Source organism: Callorhinchus milii, unplaced genomic scaffold (assembly GCF_018977255.1).
Source record: "Callorhinchus milii isolate IMCB2004 unplaced genomic scaffold, IMCB_Cmil_1.0 Scaffold1, whole genome shotgun sequence".
In the NCBI taxonomy this organism is placed as follows: Eukaryota; Metazoa; Chordata; class Chondrichthyes; order Chimaeriformes; family Callorhinchidae; genus Callorhinchus; species Callorhinchus milii.
In genome coordinates, this window is record NW_024704742.1 from 122,320,381 (window position 1) to 122,340,416 (window position 20,036).

Here is a 20,036-nt window from a genome sequence, read left to right on the forward strand (position 1 = left end):
TCCTCCTGGTGAAAGGCACTATATGAATGCAATCTGTATCAATTTGTATATAAAAACCCACCATCACTGTCAGGGTTTCAGCCTTTCTGCCTCCAACCTTTGGAAATCCATCCCACAGTCCCTTCACCTCACTCCCTCCTTTGCCTCCTTCAAGGCACATCTCAAGAGCCTGTTCTTCAATCGTGCCCTCAGTCACCCTTCTATGTCTACCCTCCCTGCGCTCCTGATCCCAACCCCAATTTGGTTCCAAATCCTTGACTGTCCAGGGCCTTTGGACATCCTCCCGACGTGAAAGGTGCGGTACAAATTGAATTTGTTGTTGTAAACTGAGCAACACATGTGAACCCAAAACTGAGCATAGCGTGTGAACGCAAGCCTCCACAGTTCTTTCTGAGTCACTCCTCATAACCGTTTGCATCTGAACGTACACCAACCCCCATGTCTGAGGAACATTGAGCAAACCTTCATTTCTGTCCTGTCCTGGGTGGCTGGGGAATGACCAATGCACTCTTGGGAACCTATTTCACTTGCTGTCATGGATCTGTTCCTGGAGATGTTAGAAAGATCCACTTCAGCGCAGGGTGGGAGAATTGAAGAATACAGTGTGAAAATCTGAGGTCTGATTCAACTGCAGCTATACAACACAAATCCACATTTCCCGAGCACCAGCCTCAATGAGATAGCAAACACTTGGCCAGGAGTAATCTCTCTTTATGTTCCAGTTATTCTAATTGACAGAGTGCTAATCAACTGTGTTTGTTTCCTTGGTATCTAAACATGTACATTTGTGTCTCTATAGGTGCTAGCCAGCCTGCGCACTGTAAGGAACAACTTTGCTGCACTGACCAACCTGCAAGATCTAGCGTCCAGTAGCAAGTAAGAGTGCTTTGTGCTGTGGCATCAGTGGGTGGCAATATTCACAGGTCGAGAAAAACCTGAGAACTTTTGTGTTATAACACTTTTTTAAAATTATCTTTGGTACCCAGCAAGGTGAGGAGAGTAGGGATGTACAGAATCAGAAAACATCACCTGGCTGCTTCCAAAATAACAGTAAATAAATTATCCTCCAAGACTCTGTAGGGTAAAAATTCCATTCACCTTTGGCAAAGCGTTGTTATAATAGGAAATCCCACATCACCAATGGGGCTGCACATATATGCTTCACAGAATTTCGACTCCATCTGGCTCACAACTCTCAATGGATTTCTTTGCCTGGTACCATAGTTAGCTCGTTCCCTCGTGACTTCCATGACCCAATGAAGAATGTTAATGCTGTGTGAAAAAAAAGTGCCCATTTCGCACACCATGTGGGGTCTATTACACATTGGTTATTAAAGTGGTGATTTAAAGGTGGCATAGTGGGTGGACAAAGCTGTGAAGGAAGCTAATGGGATCCTAGGTTTTATAAATAGTGGCATAAAATATAAAATCAAAGAGACCATGCTTAATCTCGATCAATTCAATACAAATTTACATTTAATATTAGTTCCTTTTACATTAAAAGGACACCTCAAATTGTTTTACACTGCTTGCTGGGCACCTGAGCTGGGGGTGGGAGCCAAGGGGGGTGGGGAGAGAGAAGGTGACGGAGAGTATTGTGTCCAGTTTTTGGTCACACCACTTTAGGAAGGATGTCAGGGCCATAAAGAGCGTGCAGAGGAGATGCTGAAACTATGCTCTGAAACTAGAGGAACTGGGCTCAAAATCATTAGAACAAAGAAGGTTGAGGGACCAGCAATGCTTTGGAACCAGACTGGCTCAGGAACCTGACTTCCAAGATCGCTACAGAAGGTCGATTCGATTCCATTGGCAGCCATGTCACTAGCTCAGTAAGAATCCACTTCCCACCCTTTACAAGGGGTTATGTTAATACCATTTTGATTATTGTGTTTCCTATAATATACGTTCACTGTTTTCTGCAATCAATGCATAATGAACCGCAGGATCAGTATTAAGCACTCCCAGGATATGTCCAGGGTTATAAACACAGTTAAACACAAATGTTTGAGATCCTGGCCTCAGAAAATCATCTAACCCTGTTCTGCTCCATTGCTGTAATTTTCACTTCCCACATTAGCCGTCCTGTAGCCTGTCTGAATGGTGAGATGTTGGTGATCTCGTGCTGGATTAAGTGTCAGTTCTTGTCAGCCCATTTTCACGTAGGCTGACAGACAGAGGAGACTTACATCCCATCTGTCTGGGCTGCATTCAGACCCAAGAATCAGAAGTGATTGAAGTCTTAACCCACCATGCCACCAGTGTCCGTGAGGGTCTGAGAGGCACATCAGAGAGAAAACTACCATAAAATTAAACAATATGCAGTAATTAGTACAGCTGTATCATTTCATGTAACACAGAGACCTCTGGTGGTGAAACCTAGATTAACACGTGCAATTTGCCATACAGTTACTTGAATTTTCACTGCATGTTCCCGAGGATTGCTAGATTTCTAGCGGCTCATGTTTTCGTACCTGATACAGAATGATCAGATCACCTTAGATGCAAGTTTGAACACAGTTCAAAATAGTTAGTCTCTAATCCATGCCTCTCTGAATGATTATTAATGTTATCCCTTTTGTGGCTTTCGAAGTTTTACCCACTGTGGAAGTTAGCCTGACTCGTGACTGCAGTCACCTTTCACCCTTCCTGAAAGATACATTGATCATTCACTTCATGGTTGTTCGTGGACTTTACTGAGTCCAAATTGGCTGCTGTGATTGTCTACAAATAAAGTCATTAAACAACAAAGTTCCTGTGAAGTATTTTGAGTCGTTTCGACATTAGGCAAAATGTCAAATGGCAAAGATTATTATTACAATACTATTTGTATTGGCAACCCTCCAACGGTACAATTTCATGATTCTCTCCAACAATGATACTGAAATATTCAAAGGCATCAAATTAAACATAACAACTGGATTCATTTACATTTGGTTTGCCACAGAAAATGCATTACTCAGGTTAGAAAGTAGGACTGCAGAAGATTGCTCAAAGTTCAACTTTCTTGAAAGCCAAGGCTTGAATAAAAAAGCTTGGATCCCTCAGAGCTTACACAGTGTCCATTTCCTCAGGGCACATTAGCCTGTGTGAAGGGTATCTAAATGCAAGTTGTTGTTATGAAGCTCACGCTGGCATGTGAATACCGTAAGCCCAGCAACCCCATCAGGGGGAAGGTTTTGTTGAGCCTCTGAACATGAGGATGTGGGACTTCTGTTATCGAAACACTAACTTTCTCATTTTATTTTTAATGATTCAGGCGCTCACCAATCTGTAACCAGACACCCATTACTAGGACAAACTTTACAGGTGAGTGACTCTTACGGTCGTTTGGAATAAAATAGATTGTGTTATTGTTCAGTATAAGATCAAGACTGTGCAGAAGTGATGCCGTTTTTATGCTGTGTGCAGGACATTGGGTTTGTACCTTTGATTTGATCTTGTGGTGATTCCTGAAGTGTGTGTGTGTGTGTGTGTGTGTGTGGTGGTGGTGTCAGTCCAGCCTCCCAGTTGTGTTGTTTGTCAGCAAGAGCAGGACACTAGACTCATTTAAAAGAAAACATTGCTTGATCTGGATGTGGTGTGAAGACAGTAAGGTGGGTATTCTGGGAGGATGAGATCAAATGCGCCGAAGGGTCTTTTTGATCCAAACCAATCTTGTGATTTTATGAATTACACCTGTCCCAGCGAACTATAGAGAGGAGAAGGAAGAATAGTAGCAAATTTGCAGCACAGAAAACCAATTCAGCCTATTGGGGCTGTGCTTGTGCCAGATCCTCAACTGGCATTATATACTCTCATTCCACTTCTTGCTTTTTCCCCCATACTATTTCAATATGATTTGAGTCAAGTACTGGTCCAGATCCCTTTCAAATGTGCATAATTTAAACAGAACAGGGGTGTAGTGTTTTTTTTATAAATGCTTCTTGTATTTTAATGATCTGATAATTTTTTTCTTGATCTTTGCTTTGTATTGATGCTATTTGTTTGAAGGTTTCGTCCACATCTGGCGCTTGTATGTGGAGTCTAAGAGGAAAGTGCATTGCTGCACAGCCTGCTGGTTTTATGTACAGGATTACCATATTGTAATTCAATTGATAGGAAATGCATTTGATGGGTATGAGAGATGGGTTTGTTGCTTAAGTCTTAAGACATCAAAACAAGCTGCACATATCATCAGCTTATTGAAAATAACAGAAGTATTACCAGTGATTGGTTGAGACTGCAGTGGCTCTGGTTTATGAAGATGAATTGGAAAATGCATTGTACACCAAAAGGTTAAGTGCAACGTTTTGAGAGTTTGGTAAATCGAAAACATGTTCTGTGTTTAGGAGTGACATAGCCAAAGGCAAGCTGTTGTAATTTACATATTTCCTGTTTGTCACTGGAATTCCATCTCCCCACTTGGCAGCTCACACTTAAAACTGACTCACCCATACTACGTTACACTAATCACTGAGTTTTGAAAGAGTTTTGTCAGTAAATAGGGAGAAGCTAATTCCACTCGTAGGGGAGTCAGTGAGTAGAGGACATAGAATTAAGGTGTTACCAAGCAGAACAAAAGGAGATCTTAGGAGAATACGTTTTACACAGAGAGTTATTAGGATGTGAATTGCCCTGCCAATTAAGGTGGTCGAGGCAGAGTCTATTGTGGATTTCAAGAGAGAAGTAGATAAATAGACATGGAAGGAGAGGAGCTTGAAGGGGTTACAGGGATAGGGTGAAGAAGTGGGATTAAATGAACAACAACTTGCATTTATGTAACGCTTTTCACCGGTTAGCATCTCAGAGCTGTTTCCAACAGCTTGCTACGAGAACTACTGCAGACTCGATAATAATAATAATAATCCTTGCAAGATCACATCTTTGAGATGTCTCAAAGCGCTTCCCAGAATATACTGGAAAGTGATTGATTGTATATTTTGTGTGGGAAACCCGACAGCCAGTTGCGCACATCAATGTCCCGCAAACAGTTGTGGATTGAGTGACCAAACTATTATTTATTTATTTATTTATTTATTTTGAATGATTACTCGACCCTAGAAAAGCGATCTGCCAATCAACTAACAACCAAGTTTCTACTTACTGCTAGGTAAACAGAAGTGCATGGAGTATACACAATGTTTCGCCCTGCCCAGGAATCAAACCCAGGTCCTCTTGCTTGTGAGGCGAGTGCTCTAAACACTAAGTTACAAGACACTCAATAGGGCGAACGCCCTTCTTCTGCACTGTAAATTTCTGTGGTTCTATGAAAGGCTTTCTAAAGGGAACTAGTTTCGGGTTATTCAACGATTCAGGACTATTAGGTGATGAAACAGATGTGTTGCAGGAATCTTTTGGAAAGTTCCAGTTGGGAAACAGGATTTATGCTGGATAGACCAATGATCTATATTGATCCAAAATGATCCATATTAGACCCTGCTATTCACCATATACATAAATGATTTGGATTCAGTATAGGATTTGGTTGGCCAACAAAATAAATGTTTCGTGGTTGAATATTTCTTGATTTATGGCCTAAATTTATGCTATTTTGTTATTTCTATAATTATTTTGTTTGGTTGGCCACCACTGGTCTAGATGGTAGGAACCTAGGAGGAGTAGAGGAGCAAAGAGATCTGGGGATTCACATCTACAAATCTCTAAAAGTAACCACACTGGTAATAATAGTAATAGTAATAATAATGTAAGGCAATAAAAAGGCCTATTTGGTCTTGGGCTTTATATCCAGAGAGATAAAATATAAAAGTGAGAAGATGATGTTAAATTTATACCACATTTGGAATATTGTGTCCAATTCTGTTCTCCATACTATAAGACGTATTTAGTAGCAAATGGAAAGAGTACTGCTCTCAGGTTATCTCTTATCAGAATAGGTTGGATAGGTTTGACCTTTTTTTGCTAGAGCAGGGACATTTAACGGGGGACCTAATAACAGTGTTTGAAGGGTTCGATAAGGTTAACGTAAATAGGCTATTTCCACTGCTTGAGGAGTGCATAACCAGGGGACACAAATATAATATAGTGTCTAGATCTAACGAGAATTTAGGACGATCGACTTCACCAGATGGTGGTGAGATTGTGGAACTCACAGCCTGAAGTTGGCTGAATCAGATAGTGTGGATGCATTTAAGAAGAAGCTAGCCCTTCACATGAGGGAGGGGAATAGAAGGTGTGGGAGGAAGTAATCAATGGGTGAAGAATATAAACACGAGCGCACTTGTTGGGCCGAGCGGCCTGTTTCTGTCCTGTATATTCTATGTAATCTGAAACTTGTTGCCTTGTCACTGTTTAACTTCCGTGACAGTACGTGAGCATTCTTGCGCTTGTCTTTTGTCCTTTTGCATTGAGACCGCAGACATTTGTGCACCAAGTCAATGGAATGCGTACTTACGTGAGGCTGTTTCTCTGACTTGGATGCTCTTGAGCATGGTGATGGATCTCTGGATTAACTGACTGACCCAAAAAAGGTTTTGTGCACTTCTGTCTTTCTCTGTGTGTGTATGGGGAGGTGGGGAGGGTGCAGGGGTGGAGATTCCTAGGAATCTTACTCGAACTGCTGTGGCCATGGTAATTGTAAATGTAGGTTGGGTCAGAGCAGATATCCTATGGGTCTCTGTGATGTGCTTTCTGTTACCAGAAGGAGCCCTCATCTGCAGGACTCAGATTTTTTTTTAGTTTACGCTTTTTAATTGCATCCTAGCCTTTTGAATAAAATTAAATGCAGCTTAACAGTTGGTTACAGAAGTCAGTCTGTGACAAAAATGAGGTCCTCATCAATCACCTATAAATCTTTTCACCCCCCCAGGACTTCCCTATCCATCTGATCTTCTCCTACCCCACTCATCTGCTCGCCCCTTCCTCTCGGCTAGCTCAGGCCTGCTGCATGTAACCCCCCCCAACCCCACCCCCGCGCCAGAGGTTTGAGGGTGCTACACTATACTAATGAGCTGCAGTGGAGCTGGGGCGAGACCCCAATTATGTAATTGAGATATTTATGTAACTGGATTCATGAATTGGTGGGAGGGATGGAGAAAAAAATATTCTCTTTAGCTGTGCTTTTCTTTCAGCTGCTCTCAAGAACTGTACACCACAAAAAGCATGAGACAAATTAAATAATCTAATGGCTTATGAGTTCTCCCTATGCAGAGCATGAATTGCAGCAACAGAGATGATCAAGTTGGATGTAATATCACAAAAACACACTAGATGGTAGCAGAGAACAAATATTTACCATTAGACGATGGCTGAGATGCTCCAGAATGTAAACTTCGATGAAAGGGCTCCTGTGTTGTTTAGCAAATTAGAATTCAATATCCTTGCAGGTCAGATCACATGGTATAATCATACATTATCTCATGGTTATGCGCATAATTGTATTTTTTTTACCAGCATCGCACTTCCACACCAGAACCTGATGAGAATAGGTCAATATGTGGATACATGGTTTCTGGAGTCCTGTAGCATAATGGTTAGAGCGCTCGCCTCGCAAGGATCTGGGTTTGATTTACTCAATCCACAAATGTTTGTGGGACACTGCTGCGCGCAATTGGCTGCTGAGTTTTGACCACAAAATACACAGTAACTTCACTTTATCGTAGATTCTGTGAAGCACTTTGAGACGTCTTCAGGATGTGATAAGGCGCTATATCAAATGAGAAATACGATTCTGTTGCACGTGAATGTGAGCTTTTTTGAGGATAAACAGCAAATGGCAGTACATTACAAAACCATGAAGGAATTTTCAGTCTTGTAATAACCTTACATTGAGTTTACAGCTCAAGTTACAAGAACAACAACTTACATTTTTCACATCACTTTTGAAACATGATAACATCTTGGATCATTTCTCAAAGACAGGGTCGGACACTGTGCAAAGGAAAGGGAAAGAGGAAGGTGTCCATAGGCAATGTTGAAGCAGTCGGTTTTTAAGTGGGATTTAAAGACCGATAGAGAGGGCACAGATTGGAAGGATGGAGGGAGGGAGCTCCAGAGATTAGGGGCATAGTCACTGAAAGCTGAAATGCTCAAATGCTGAAAAGTGCAGGAAAATGCCTCTAGACGTAGCAATCCATCACCAGGCTGGAGGAGGAAGAAATGGACTTTGGATGAGTGCTACCAAAAGGTTTGAAACAGAATGCAATAACAGTATTTTGCATTTACAAACACCCTTAATCCAGGCAGCACCTCAGAACACTTCACAGGTCATTGAGCAAGGAAGAAGGATTTGGGAAAATAGGAGGTGGCAACAAGCATGGTCAAAGAGGTAGAATCTGAGGCGGGACTTAAAGACAGAAAGAGGCAGCATTGGAAAGTGGGGGGGAGTTCCAGAGGTTATGGATGTAGGCTGCCACATTTGGCTACAAAATACATGCTCCTTGCACTTTACATTGACTCCTGACATGAAAAGCGCTCTATCAAATTCAAGGATTATTGTATTGCTATAGAAATGAAGCCTAATATCCTCGGCAGTCCTCTCATGGTGTAGTGGGGTGTTCACGAGCCATTCCGATGCATTGCAAGATATACCAGATGCCAAAGACAACTCAAAAGACGATCATCGGAATGGGAAATAGCTGTTTCCTGGTTTGCTGCTTAGTCATTTTGCTGTAGCAATTCTATATGTCGCAAGGTCAAAATGAACAGAACAAAGATCCAAATACTGAATGCTGTGAGCTTGTGTTTGTTTCTGCATTGCTCAGACCAGTGAGAAAGCACTTGAATTTTCCGTGTCAGTGGGTGGCGATCGAACACCTCAGATACCAACATTATATGGACCCGAACTAATGGGCTAAATGCCATTTAAAGAAAGTCTTGATTCATAAACCTAGAATTACTTAATGCTACAAAGCAAAATGCTCATTTAATAGAAAATGATTTGACTTTATGCCATCAAGTTAAGCACTTGCCAGACTCAAAGTAGTGTTTTCTAAAGAAAGTGTGATAAAACCATGCAGTGAAGCATGGCTCACTTCTTATCACAGCTCCTTAAAGGGATAGGAGAGCACATTGACCGTGGATTCTGGATCCTTGGAGAGGGCTAGTTGAACAAGTAGTGTGAAGTTCGCCAGACAGTGCTCTCAAAGGCAAGCTATGCAGTTTTAGCTGGTTAGACTCCAGCAGTACCCCATCGCACACTCGGGTCCCTGAGTCTTGACTCTTGCCAACCTGCGACTAATGCTCTCAGGCATTAAGGAAATAGCTCAAGTGCTTTGAGATGCTGTCCTGCATGAAGAGCGCTATATAAATGCAAGTTGTTGTTGTTAAAAATAGGGTGTTTCCCTCCAGAAAGAGAGTGTACATTCCATTCCACGCACAGGGAAGTGTCTATGTGTAGGTGACATACACGGAACTCTCAATCTAGTTTGGATACTCTTAACCGTAGTGATATATAAGTGCAATTTGTTGATGTTGTTGATGGGCTTCCAGATTTGGGTTTCCCAGACACAGGCTTAGGACACATGCTGCACTGCTGTGAAATGCTTTCTGAGTGAGCAGTGTAAGTGCAGTTTAATGTTGACAAAATTAGATTGACATGCTAGGAAGATTTCAGGTTGATTTGAAAGAGAAAATGTAATGGCTTTGTATATAAAACTTAGAATCCTGTTTGCCCTTTTAATGGCCTTCTCTTCCTGTGATTCCACTTTTAACTCTATAAATGTCACTCGGTGCTTGGCGTAGGAACAGAGGGTGTAAGTGGATTTCTACTTTTCTATTATTGCTGGAGGAGGGAGGTGTGATGTGGGAGGATCAGGAGCTGGAATCTCCTTGTGTGGAAAGGAGTGTTCCAGGACAGATGTGCCTGTGCAAACCAGACAATGTTACCTTGCATGGCGAAGTCGTGATGCGTATGCCATTAATAATAATAATAATCCTTGCATTTGATATAGCGCTTTTCACGTCGGAAGGACGTCCCAAAGCGCTTCACAGAACACACTGTAAAGTGAATTGACTGTAAATTTGTGGGCGAACATCTGCTTGATGCTGCTCTTTGTTTAGTCAGCCGGGTGTCTGACACTTGCAGATACCCATCACCATGCTTAAGAGTATCCAAACCAGACTAAGAGTTCCACATGTATATGCCACCTACATAAGCAAATTTCCCTGTGTCTGGAAGCGAATGTGCATTTTCTCTCCAAAAGGAGGCATTTGGAGAATATTAGGTGCAGATTTGTTATGAGTCAATGTGTGAGGACCCCAAAGTGTGTGTTGGGATACCATTGTGCTCTAACCTGCTAAAATCACATAATGCTGGCATTGAAAACACTGTCTGGCAAGCTTACCACTGCTTGTCCATCTAGACACCCTACTCATTAGGGCTCCGGCTTGCAGGTTTAACAGGAACTGAGTGGGAAGACTTCCTATTCCCAGTGACTAATCTGTCCCTGCAATCCTGCCGATAAATCACACTGCTGGCTCTGTCACAGTGCCCTGGGGTATTGTGGACCCTCCTGGTTCAGGAACTGAACTACTGAGATCACCAGGATTGACTCAATTCCAACATTCCATTGACACAGATTGACCTTGTAGCCAGCTCAGGCGCTTACTCCCCCTCCATCCCCCTTCCACTCCACTTCTTTCCCTTTAAATCCTGTGACGTGCTTTGAGACATAATAAGGCACTAAATCAAATGCAAGAATTATTATATACGTAATGTGGATTGACTGTATTTTATGGGTGAAAAGCAACAGCCAATTGCGTACAGGAATGTCCCACAAACAGCCGTGGCGTGCTCGCTATTGGGCTTCAAATCTGTTGCTATGACATGTTATAAGCAAACTTGTTATAGGGAGTCCTGTAGCTCAGTGGTTGAGCACTCGCTTTGCAAGCTAGAGACCTGAGTTCAATTCCAGGCAGGGCGAAACCTTGGGCAAGTTTCCTTACTCCACACGCCTAATAATAATCCCTCCAAAACCAAAAACAATAATAAATTGGTCATTTTCAATCCATGACTGTTTGTGGGACATTGCTGTGCGCAATTGGCTGCCGCGTTCACCCACAAATATACAGTCAATTCACTTTACAGTGTGTTCTGTGAAGCGCTTTGGGCCGTCCTCCTGACGTGAAAAGCGCTATATCAAATGCAAGGATTATTATTATTATTATTATTATAACAGGGTTATAACAAGTATAACTTGTTTGTATGTATGTTTTTTTCCAAACAGTACACAATAACTATTGCTGTCTTGTTTCGGTTGAATGTTGTACAGCCCATCAAGCATGTTTACGTTAATGAGAGCAACACTGACTTATGACACTGTCTACTGCTGTTGCTTGTGACTTGGATCGTACATCTGACCTTGCTTTCCTATTTCCAGCTGCTTATGTTTTCAAAACCCTTTAGTGCTTTCCAGTAACTAGTTAGGTAATCTTGTTGTGACAGTTTTGTTATATACAGTAAATAGAATGAAAATAGCACTGAAGAACCATTTCAGAACTGTTTTCTTACACTTGACAGTACAAGCAATGAAATGATCACACAGGGACATTACAAATAGTGAACAACATCTCAACAAATGCTCATGGCAGTACAGGGTAAAGAGCTGTTAAATTGCCTTGCGTTGTCTTCAAAGATCAGAGTGATACCAATTTAGCCAACTTAGTGAAAATACCAGGTCAGTCTTCAGCTCTTGCTCGAAATTGTTTTTTAACGTCCATCTGAACCACAACAACCAGTAGATTGGAGCTTATAATAATAATCCTTGCATTTGATATAGCGCTTTTCACGTCTTCTCGACATTTCAAAGCGCTTCACAGAATATGCTGTAAAGTGAACTGACTGCATATTTGTGGGCGAAACGCAGCAGCCAGTTGCGCACTGCAGTGTCCCACAAACAGTCGTGGATTGAAGTGACCAATTTATTATTTTTTTCTTGAGGGATTATTATTAGGTGTGTAGAGTAAGGAAACTTGCCCAAGGTTTCACCCTGCCGGGAATCGAACCCAGGTCTCTCGCTTGCAAGGTGAGTGCTCTAACCATTGAGCTACAGGACTCCATTCCACCTTGTTTTAATGTCTCATGGAGGAATGGCATCTCCAACAATGCAATGCACTCCAACTCAATAGAGCGTCACCCAGACTGTGAGCTCAAATCTGGAGCTGGAGTTCCCGGAGAACCTGGAATCAGCGCTATAAAGAAGCCCGTTATAATAGGGCCTCACTGTACATATATCCAAAATTATATGATAATGGCTTGTTAATTTCTCCAAAGTTATTCTTTACCTCTTCACCTTCTTTAAATCTTAACTCAATTTGTTAAATGTCCTCACAACAATTAAGCAGTTAGGTAATATACTTTAGGCACTTAGGATTAGCTAATGTGAAAATGCAATGGTTATTTTGAAGGCTGCTTGTTGACAGATAATAAACAGTTTAGCTAGCTCCTTTGCTTGGTTCTAAAGAGCAAACACAAAATAATCTCTTCAAGTTTAGATAGTAAGAAGGCTGGCCCCAGGTTTTTTTTACAGAGTGCATTGACGCAAGACACATTGTTGCTTTGGAACTACCACCTGTTGTTTCCTTTTAGTCTAGCCAGCGGAATATTTATTAAAGATAGCTTGCCAGGAAGTGTGTGTACGTGGGAAGGGGCTGCAGTGAAGAGTTGAGTTTGGGCAATGGTCTGTTACTGTAAATACACAAAATCAAGATCTTTTTCCTATTGATAATAATAAACCTTGCGTTTGATGTAGCGCCTTACCATGTCTCAAAGGACTTCACAGGATTTAATTGTGAAGTGTAGTGACTGTGCTTGTAGGTGACAATGGGAGTCAATGCGCATATATCAATGTCTCATAAACAGCCGTGAAATGAGTGACCAATTTTATTTGGGGCAAATAATTTATCCTTGTCCTTATTTACACACAGCTTCAGAAAACAATAGTTATTGAAATGCTACCGATATCAATAAACTCAGGTTGATATCTCTGTGGTTGACTCCCGCAGACTGAAAATACTAGACAAAGATTACCACAAAGTTGACCATTTCATAAAGCTTGAAAGTATTCAGGATGTTTTAAAGACATTGGATAAAATTGTATATTATAATAAAAGGGCAAAACTAGTCTTCCCTTCCCTTGACATGCCAGTATTTCAGAATTATAGAACAAGCTTGTTTCAGTTTATTTAAAAACAACTCAGTTTCATCTTCCTCTATTTACAATAGTAACTTGTATTTATAAAGTGCTTTTCAGGCATTCTAAACATTTCAAAGCGCTTCACAAAATACAATCTATTAGAAATAAAGTGAATGTTGTAAATGTGGCAGCCAATCCCATGGGACGTCCTCCTGACGTGAAAGGCGCTTTATAAATAGAATCTTGTTGTTGTTGTTGTTGTTGTGACAGTCAAACCACACAAACAATCCTTATAGTACTTTTAATATGAACTGTTTTATTAATATTAATAATATTGTTAAGATAATATGTAATAATCCTTAATATGATAATATTGCATTTGATATAATGATTATCACGCTATTGATATGTCTCAAATTGTTTCACAGGGTTTTACTGTGAAGTGTAGTGACTGTGTATTTGTATGCAGATGCAGCAGCCAATTTGCGCATAGCAAATGAACCGAGTGAGCAATCTAAAATATATATTTATATTATTATATATTTTTATTAATTTACTATAAAATAGGAAATGAATTTGTTTGTATTATATAATGCATTTGAGATGTACTCACAAAGATTAGATCTGTTAACTACCTACACTCTTCAAACTTCATGTACAGAGAGAAATTCATGTGGGTTTAGATTGTCTCTATTTATGTTGCATTTTAAAAGTGTCCAGCATTTGACAAATTGTTGAATTCAGTCTGAACTTTGAAGTTATGATTCTATAGTTTTCAAGGATCTTACAGAAAATCGAGCTTCAAAATTAAGCCTGTATTAAAGTAATGTGTCAAATTTGGGATGCTCTAAAATGTTATGTTAATACAGTCGATCTTGCACCTGACTGAATTTCTCCCCAACAGTGCCTTAAACAAACCAACGAACTAAAGAACTAATGTGGCTTTTACAACAACAATAACAAGAAGATTGCATTTGTAAAGCGCCTTTCACATCAGGAGGACGTCTTTTAGAATAACTGTAGAATGTTTTATATTCCTACATTTCTACAAAGAACTAAAGGGACCAGGCTGTTCAACTATTTGCAAGCTGTAAAATAATGCACTTTGTTTGACATGAAATCCCTTCTGTTCAGTGCAGCAATTCTGCTCCAGTGTTTAGACACAACCGTATCACTTTCAGCAAGAGTGGCCTCTGAGGGCTGGTTTCTGATGTCGCACTAAGTATGATAAGAATGCCATTGACGTCAGTAGAGTCATCATTAGTGGAGAATGGCAACCGAGCTTTTGAAACCACACTGAGCAATTGCAGTACTATTGGCAAAGAAAAGCCCGGGGAGGAGGGGGACTGAGAGAGAGGAGGAGGCTCAGCTGGATTCTGATTTCCCTGTGTGTTTCCTTTTGAGTCTGCCATACAAGTTTTACAGAGGAACTGAAACCTTCTTTCATTGAAGTGAAAAAGGTTTGAACAGAAAAGCCTTTAATGAGGCGGTGTGCTGTTTCTAGGCGGGAAGCCAATTGTAATTGCTAAATTAAACACAATAAACAAGGGGGATGGGAAACGTGAATGGCCTAACTGTAACAGGGTCTGCAGTGGATTGGAAGCTGGAATGATTTCCTTTGTCTGGCTGTGTGCAGCAAAGTAATACAATACTCCAGAAAGACACATCCGAAGACATTAGACTTATACTGAGAGAAGAAGCTGCTTGATCTTGCCAACAATGGTAACGAACGTCTCATAATTTATTTTCACCTGCAAAATACAGTCAATACACTTTGCAGTAAACCCTGTTAGGCGCTTTGAGAGGTCTCGATAACATGATAATACTCTTCAAGAGGGGCTGAATTGCTTTCTGTTCACACTTTCCTGCGAGCCTAACTCAGTCTGGCTCAGTTGGTAGCACTCTCACCTGTGGGTTACAAAGTTGTGGGATCGAGTCCCCTATTGCATCAAATGGTTATTATTATTAATCCTTGAATATGATACAGAGCCCAGCCAATTTGTGTACAGCAACATGCCACAAGCAGTCATAAACGACTATTTTGAACTGGAAAATTAGCTTATTTGTCACATATTGCCATGTCGTTAATGTCCAGTGTAAACAAGCAAAGGAAGTCTTAGTTTAATTTCCCATTGTTAAGATGCAATGCTACCCTGGAAAGAGATCATGAGCTTCAAGTACCCAATGCTGGGTCTGAGCTCACAACTCTACCCCAGGGGCGAGAGTGCTGCTAACTGAGCCAGGCTGAGGTAGGCTCATAGGAATGCAGGAACAGTAGAAGGCCATTTAGCACATCTGGAAGATTATTCTATATTTTTTGAAACAAGCATCCAATATAAAAATTGTTCAAATATAGTGGAAAAACTGTAAGAGAATTAGTTCTATGCTGGACAAAGTTCAAGGAAATAGGTAGCGCGCACAGATCTGACATAAAAAACACCTCTGGATGCTAAAAAGTAATGAAGAATACACAGAATTATGAAATGACTTTGGGAGATCTTTCATAATGCTAAAAGTTGTTCTTTTTTTAGTGATTCTAAAAGTGGCTCTAAATCGTCATAGATGATCTTTACCAGTTCTGATATCTTCCCAAATTTGCACATTAGATTTACAAACACAAACAGATTTACACATTTAGACCATAAAGTGTTTTTGCGTTCGACTGTTAAAGACCAATTTCCATATCTGATCAAAGTAACTTTCTGAGGCTGACAACCTGCTATGACCAGGTTTAATTCGAGGAGACATCAAGTGCATATTTTAAAAATAGCACAAAATTGTAAACACTCAGATCCTTTAGCGCATTTGATAAGTCTTTTACTTCTGTTTAACAATCTCTTTGAAAGTCTCCAAACTTTCCTTTCCTATTGCAGCAAAGTAACAGTTGTAACTGACAAAACCACAATAATAATCCTTACATTTGGTATAGCCCAAAGTTCTTCGCAGGATATACTGTAAAGTGGTGTGACTGTGTTTTGTGGGTGAACGTGGCAGCCAAATTGGGCACAGCAATGTCCCACAAACAGCCATGAAGTGAATGACCAATTTTATTGTGGGATTGTTTGCCAGGACAGATAAGTCAAGAGAATCAGTTCCCAATTTAAAGTGTTTTTCAAGTAATAGAACCGTTTTACTATTAGCAGTTCTGCTTCTTCGTGGTTTGACTGGTGCAGATAAGCAGAGCGGTCCCTCGCGTTTTGACTGGTGATGTCTCATCTAGGCCATCTCTCACTTTGACAGGTCTATCAAGGTCTTTCCACCCAATTCATAATTTTTTTTGTTCATGAGCTCACCCTCTACTGCCTTGTCCATATAATTATCGCTTCAATCCCATTTTAATTGCTCAGTTGACATCTCATCTCCAACCTGAGTTCATAGTTGTTGATAAAATTCCTTTTGAATTGGGAAGGCACCAAATTGATACCTTTGTCCTACTCCTTTTTGATACGCATTTGGAAGGGTTTACCATCAACTGGAATTTCCAATAAATTTAGTGAGTCAGCTTCATAAGACCTTTGCAGCCTGTTCTCTTTGACCAAAATGCATTCTGAACTGAGCCTGGAGTGTTCCCTCCTGTTTCCTGTGTTCAGGTGGATCCCTTAAAGATCCCTTGCCACTATTCGAAAAGAGAAGGGAGTTTCTTTCAGCGTTCTGGCCAACAATTCCCCATGTTAAATTGGTCATTCATTTCATAGCTGTTTCTGGGAGATTGCTGTGTGCAAATTGGCTGCTGTATTTCTCTCACACAACACACTCACAGCAAAACACAGTGGATCTTTGAGACATCACGACAACATGGTAAGGATACAAAGATTATTATTTATTATATTACCTGCATCTATTATATAACACTGGGAGATTATTTATCCCTTGGCATCTTATGTAGCTCTTACATGTTACATAAACAGAGTAAATCTAGACTTTATATGCTTTGGGATGTCCTCTTGATGTGAAAACTATGATATAAATGTAAATCGTATTGTAAGTAGAATTTCTCCCTAATAGAATCCAGATTTTTATTTCAACGGGTACATTTAACTGAAACATTTGCTCTATGTGAATAAACACACAATACACAGTAAGGGTGCATGCTGACAATACGCTGGCATGTTATGATCAACAGGGACAGACTAGCTCTACGGGAAATTTCCCGAGTGCCATTTCACTGGAATTCTTGACCTTTCAAAATGCAGTAACATCAGAAGAGTTCTGCATTATCTTCCTGCACTAAAAAAGGTAGCTTCTGGGTCACCAGGACGCCACCAATATCCTTCCTGCTTTACGCAAGCGAAACAAACAGGAAGTGATGTTGCCGATGACCTGATGACCCGATGGTGAACTCTTTATCTTTTAGCATGGGAATTGCCTATGTGCAGGATGCAGTAATAGCGTCTCGCTATGGTGTGTGTGGGTTGGTATTTTATGTATCTCAAACACCATGGGCGAGCTATTTAGCACCGGGTTCTCCACGAACATGAGATCTGAAGATGGGAGAGAGGTGACGACCTTCCGTATGCACTCTGACCCTGCAAAGAACAACGCTAAAAGAAAGTTGTAACTGGGCTCCATTGTACTAACTCTCACCTAGAACATTCAAATTGCTTAATAGAATAACAGTATTAAAACATTCAAAGCTGGATCTTAAAATATAGTAATAATAATTTGGGCACTTCAATCCACGACTATTTGTGGGACACTGCTGTGAGCAATTGGCTGCCATGTTTCGCCCACAAATTATACAGTCAGTTCACTTTACAGTATATTCTGTGAAGCGCTTTGAGACATCTCAAAGACATGATAAGGTGCTATATCAAGTTCAAGGATTATTAAAAACTGCCTTTGGAATTCGTGAAAAATCCTGCACGGAACATTCCTCTGTGATGAATTATTAAAGTTAGCATTTGACTAACACAAAGTGAAATCAATAATCCATGAAGTCAAGCTCATCGTGAAAATTTCCCCATGATAAGCGCATGCTGTCAAAGTCTGTAATTTTGGCTACTTGTAGAATTTCCAGGCTTCAGTGGTTTAATACTATTGAACATGTGTGTAACAACTTGGTCTATCTTCAGTCATTTTTTTAATACAAAATGCAACACTCGTGGCCAGGTGCCATGGAGTGCTCCATGACCTTTCTGTTGTGTGCAAACATCTGAGTGCACTGCATCTTAATAGCCCTTAGCAAATCGTTTTATTTTTCTGATCTAAAATCTGAAATTGTATATTTTACAGTTTATTTATCTTGCGACTAACTCCTGTAGACTAGGAAGTGATGTTTTCGAAATCAGTTCGGTGCTGTTCTTAGCTAATGCTGTGGTAGTAATTCAGTACTCCTTTGGGCTAGGGTTGAGGCCAATCAGTCAGGGTCACTACTCTTAACTGTGCAGAAACCCTGCAGGATAGTGCATATGTACAGATGATTACCGAACACAGGATCAGGATTGCTTTTGATTTTTCCCTCCCAACCCCACACAATTGTCATGGGAAGAAGGCAGGGCAGGCATTCTGGAAGGATGAAATCAAATACTGTAAAGTGAATTGACTGTATATTTGTGGGTGAAACACAGCAGCCAATTGCGCACAGCAGTGTCCCACAAAACAGTTATGGACTGAGTGACCAAATTATTATTGGGTTTTTTTAGGGATTATTATCCCCGGAAAAGCGATCTGCCAATTTACTGACAACTGGGTTCCTATTTACTGCTAGGTAAACAGAGGTGTGTGGAGTAATAAAACTTGCCCAACATTTCGCCCTGCCAGGAATCAAACCCAGGTCTCTTGCTTGCGAGGCGAGTGCTTTAACCACTGAGCTACAGGACTTCACAATCCTGTGAAATGTGTATCCTGTGTGTATCTTGTGAAATGCTTTGAGATGTCCTCCCAATGTCAAAGGTGATATATTAAATGCAAGAGTTATTACATAATTATTAACATTATTACACATATCTTGTTTAACTGTTATCAGGCAGCTGTGGAATGATGGAGTAATAATTGTGGACTTCTTTAAAGCACTCCTTAATGTTTTAAACTTATGAGACAGGTTAGGTCCGAAGCCTCTTGGCTGTTTGGTAAAAGTTAGGTTTTTTTTAGCCAAGGAGAAAATTGTAGCCTTGCTAGGCAGATCCCCTCTGGGATCATCCTAGTGCCTGACGGGGCCTACAGCTTACAAAATAAAATCACACTTGCCTCAGGGTAAAAGCGCCACAAGAAAAACAAATCACGTGGAGAGTGGTGTCACTTGCTGATCCTTAAATAAGTTAACAATAATGCAGTAAGTAATACTGCAAATATTTCCCTGATATCCTGGGAAGAAAAAGTCATATCATTATGTGAGGGTGAATTGTTATATTTAGAAATTTAAGGCACAAAAGAAGGCTTTAGACCCATTATGCCTGTGCTGGCTCTTTTATGAACACTCCTGTCAGTCCCATTCACATTTATGATTTTCAGTTTGGGCTGTTTAATAATTCTTGCTGCATTTGATCTAGCACCTTGTCACGACATTGAAACACCTCAAAGCGCTCTACTGACAGGGTATTTCTAGACAATCATGGCACTCAATTTGCATAAGCAACATCCCACAAACAGCCATGAAGTGAATGACCAACTTTATCTTGGAGATTGTTTACCAGGAAACTGGAATAAATTCCCTTCTCGTTTTGATTAGCATTGTGGCATCTTTAATATTCAACTGAACAGGCAGACAGGACCTCAGTTTAATATTTCATCCGAAGAAGGCCAACTCTGGCAATGCAGTGCTGTGAGTTTAAAGTTCCAACTTGGGCTTGAATCCACAATTTTATGACTCAGAGGCAAGAGTGCTGTCAACTCAACGAGGCTGACACCTAACTGGTAACTTCCAATGTGAGCAGGGGTGCATACGTGCACAGTGAGTAGGGTCCACAGTGCAAACTTGCATTATACCATCCTCTATAGTAGTTTCACAGAGCACAACCCAGTGTGATC

The 20,036-nt window shown here is 40.6% G+C and overlaps 1 protein-coding gene across 3 annotated transcripts in view; it reads left to right on the forward strand.

Annotated features, from left to right (window-relative positions):
• pde4d (phosphodiesterase 4D, cAMP-specific) overlaps positions 1–20,036 on the forward strand; it is a 360,576-nt gene that overhangs the window by 269,946 nt on the left and 70,594 nt on the right. For all 3 annotated transcript variants that reach the window (XM_007892156.2, XM_007892157.2, XM_042335145.1), the window contains 2 exons: positions 800–876; positions 3,257–3,306. In XM_007892156.2, coding sequence (XP_007890347.1) covers positions 800–876; positions 3,257–3,306 — 127 coding nt within the window. The remainder of the gene's footprint in view (positions 1–799; positions 877–3,256; positions 3,307–20,036) is intronic.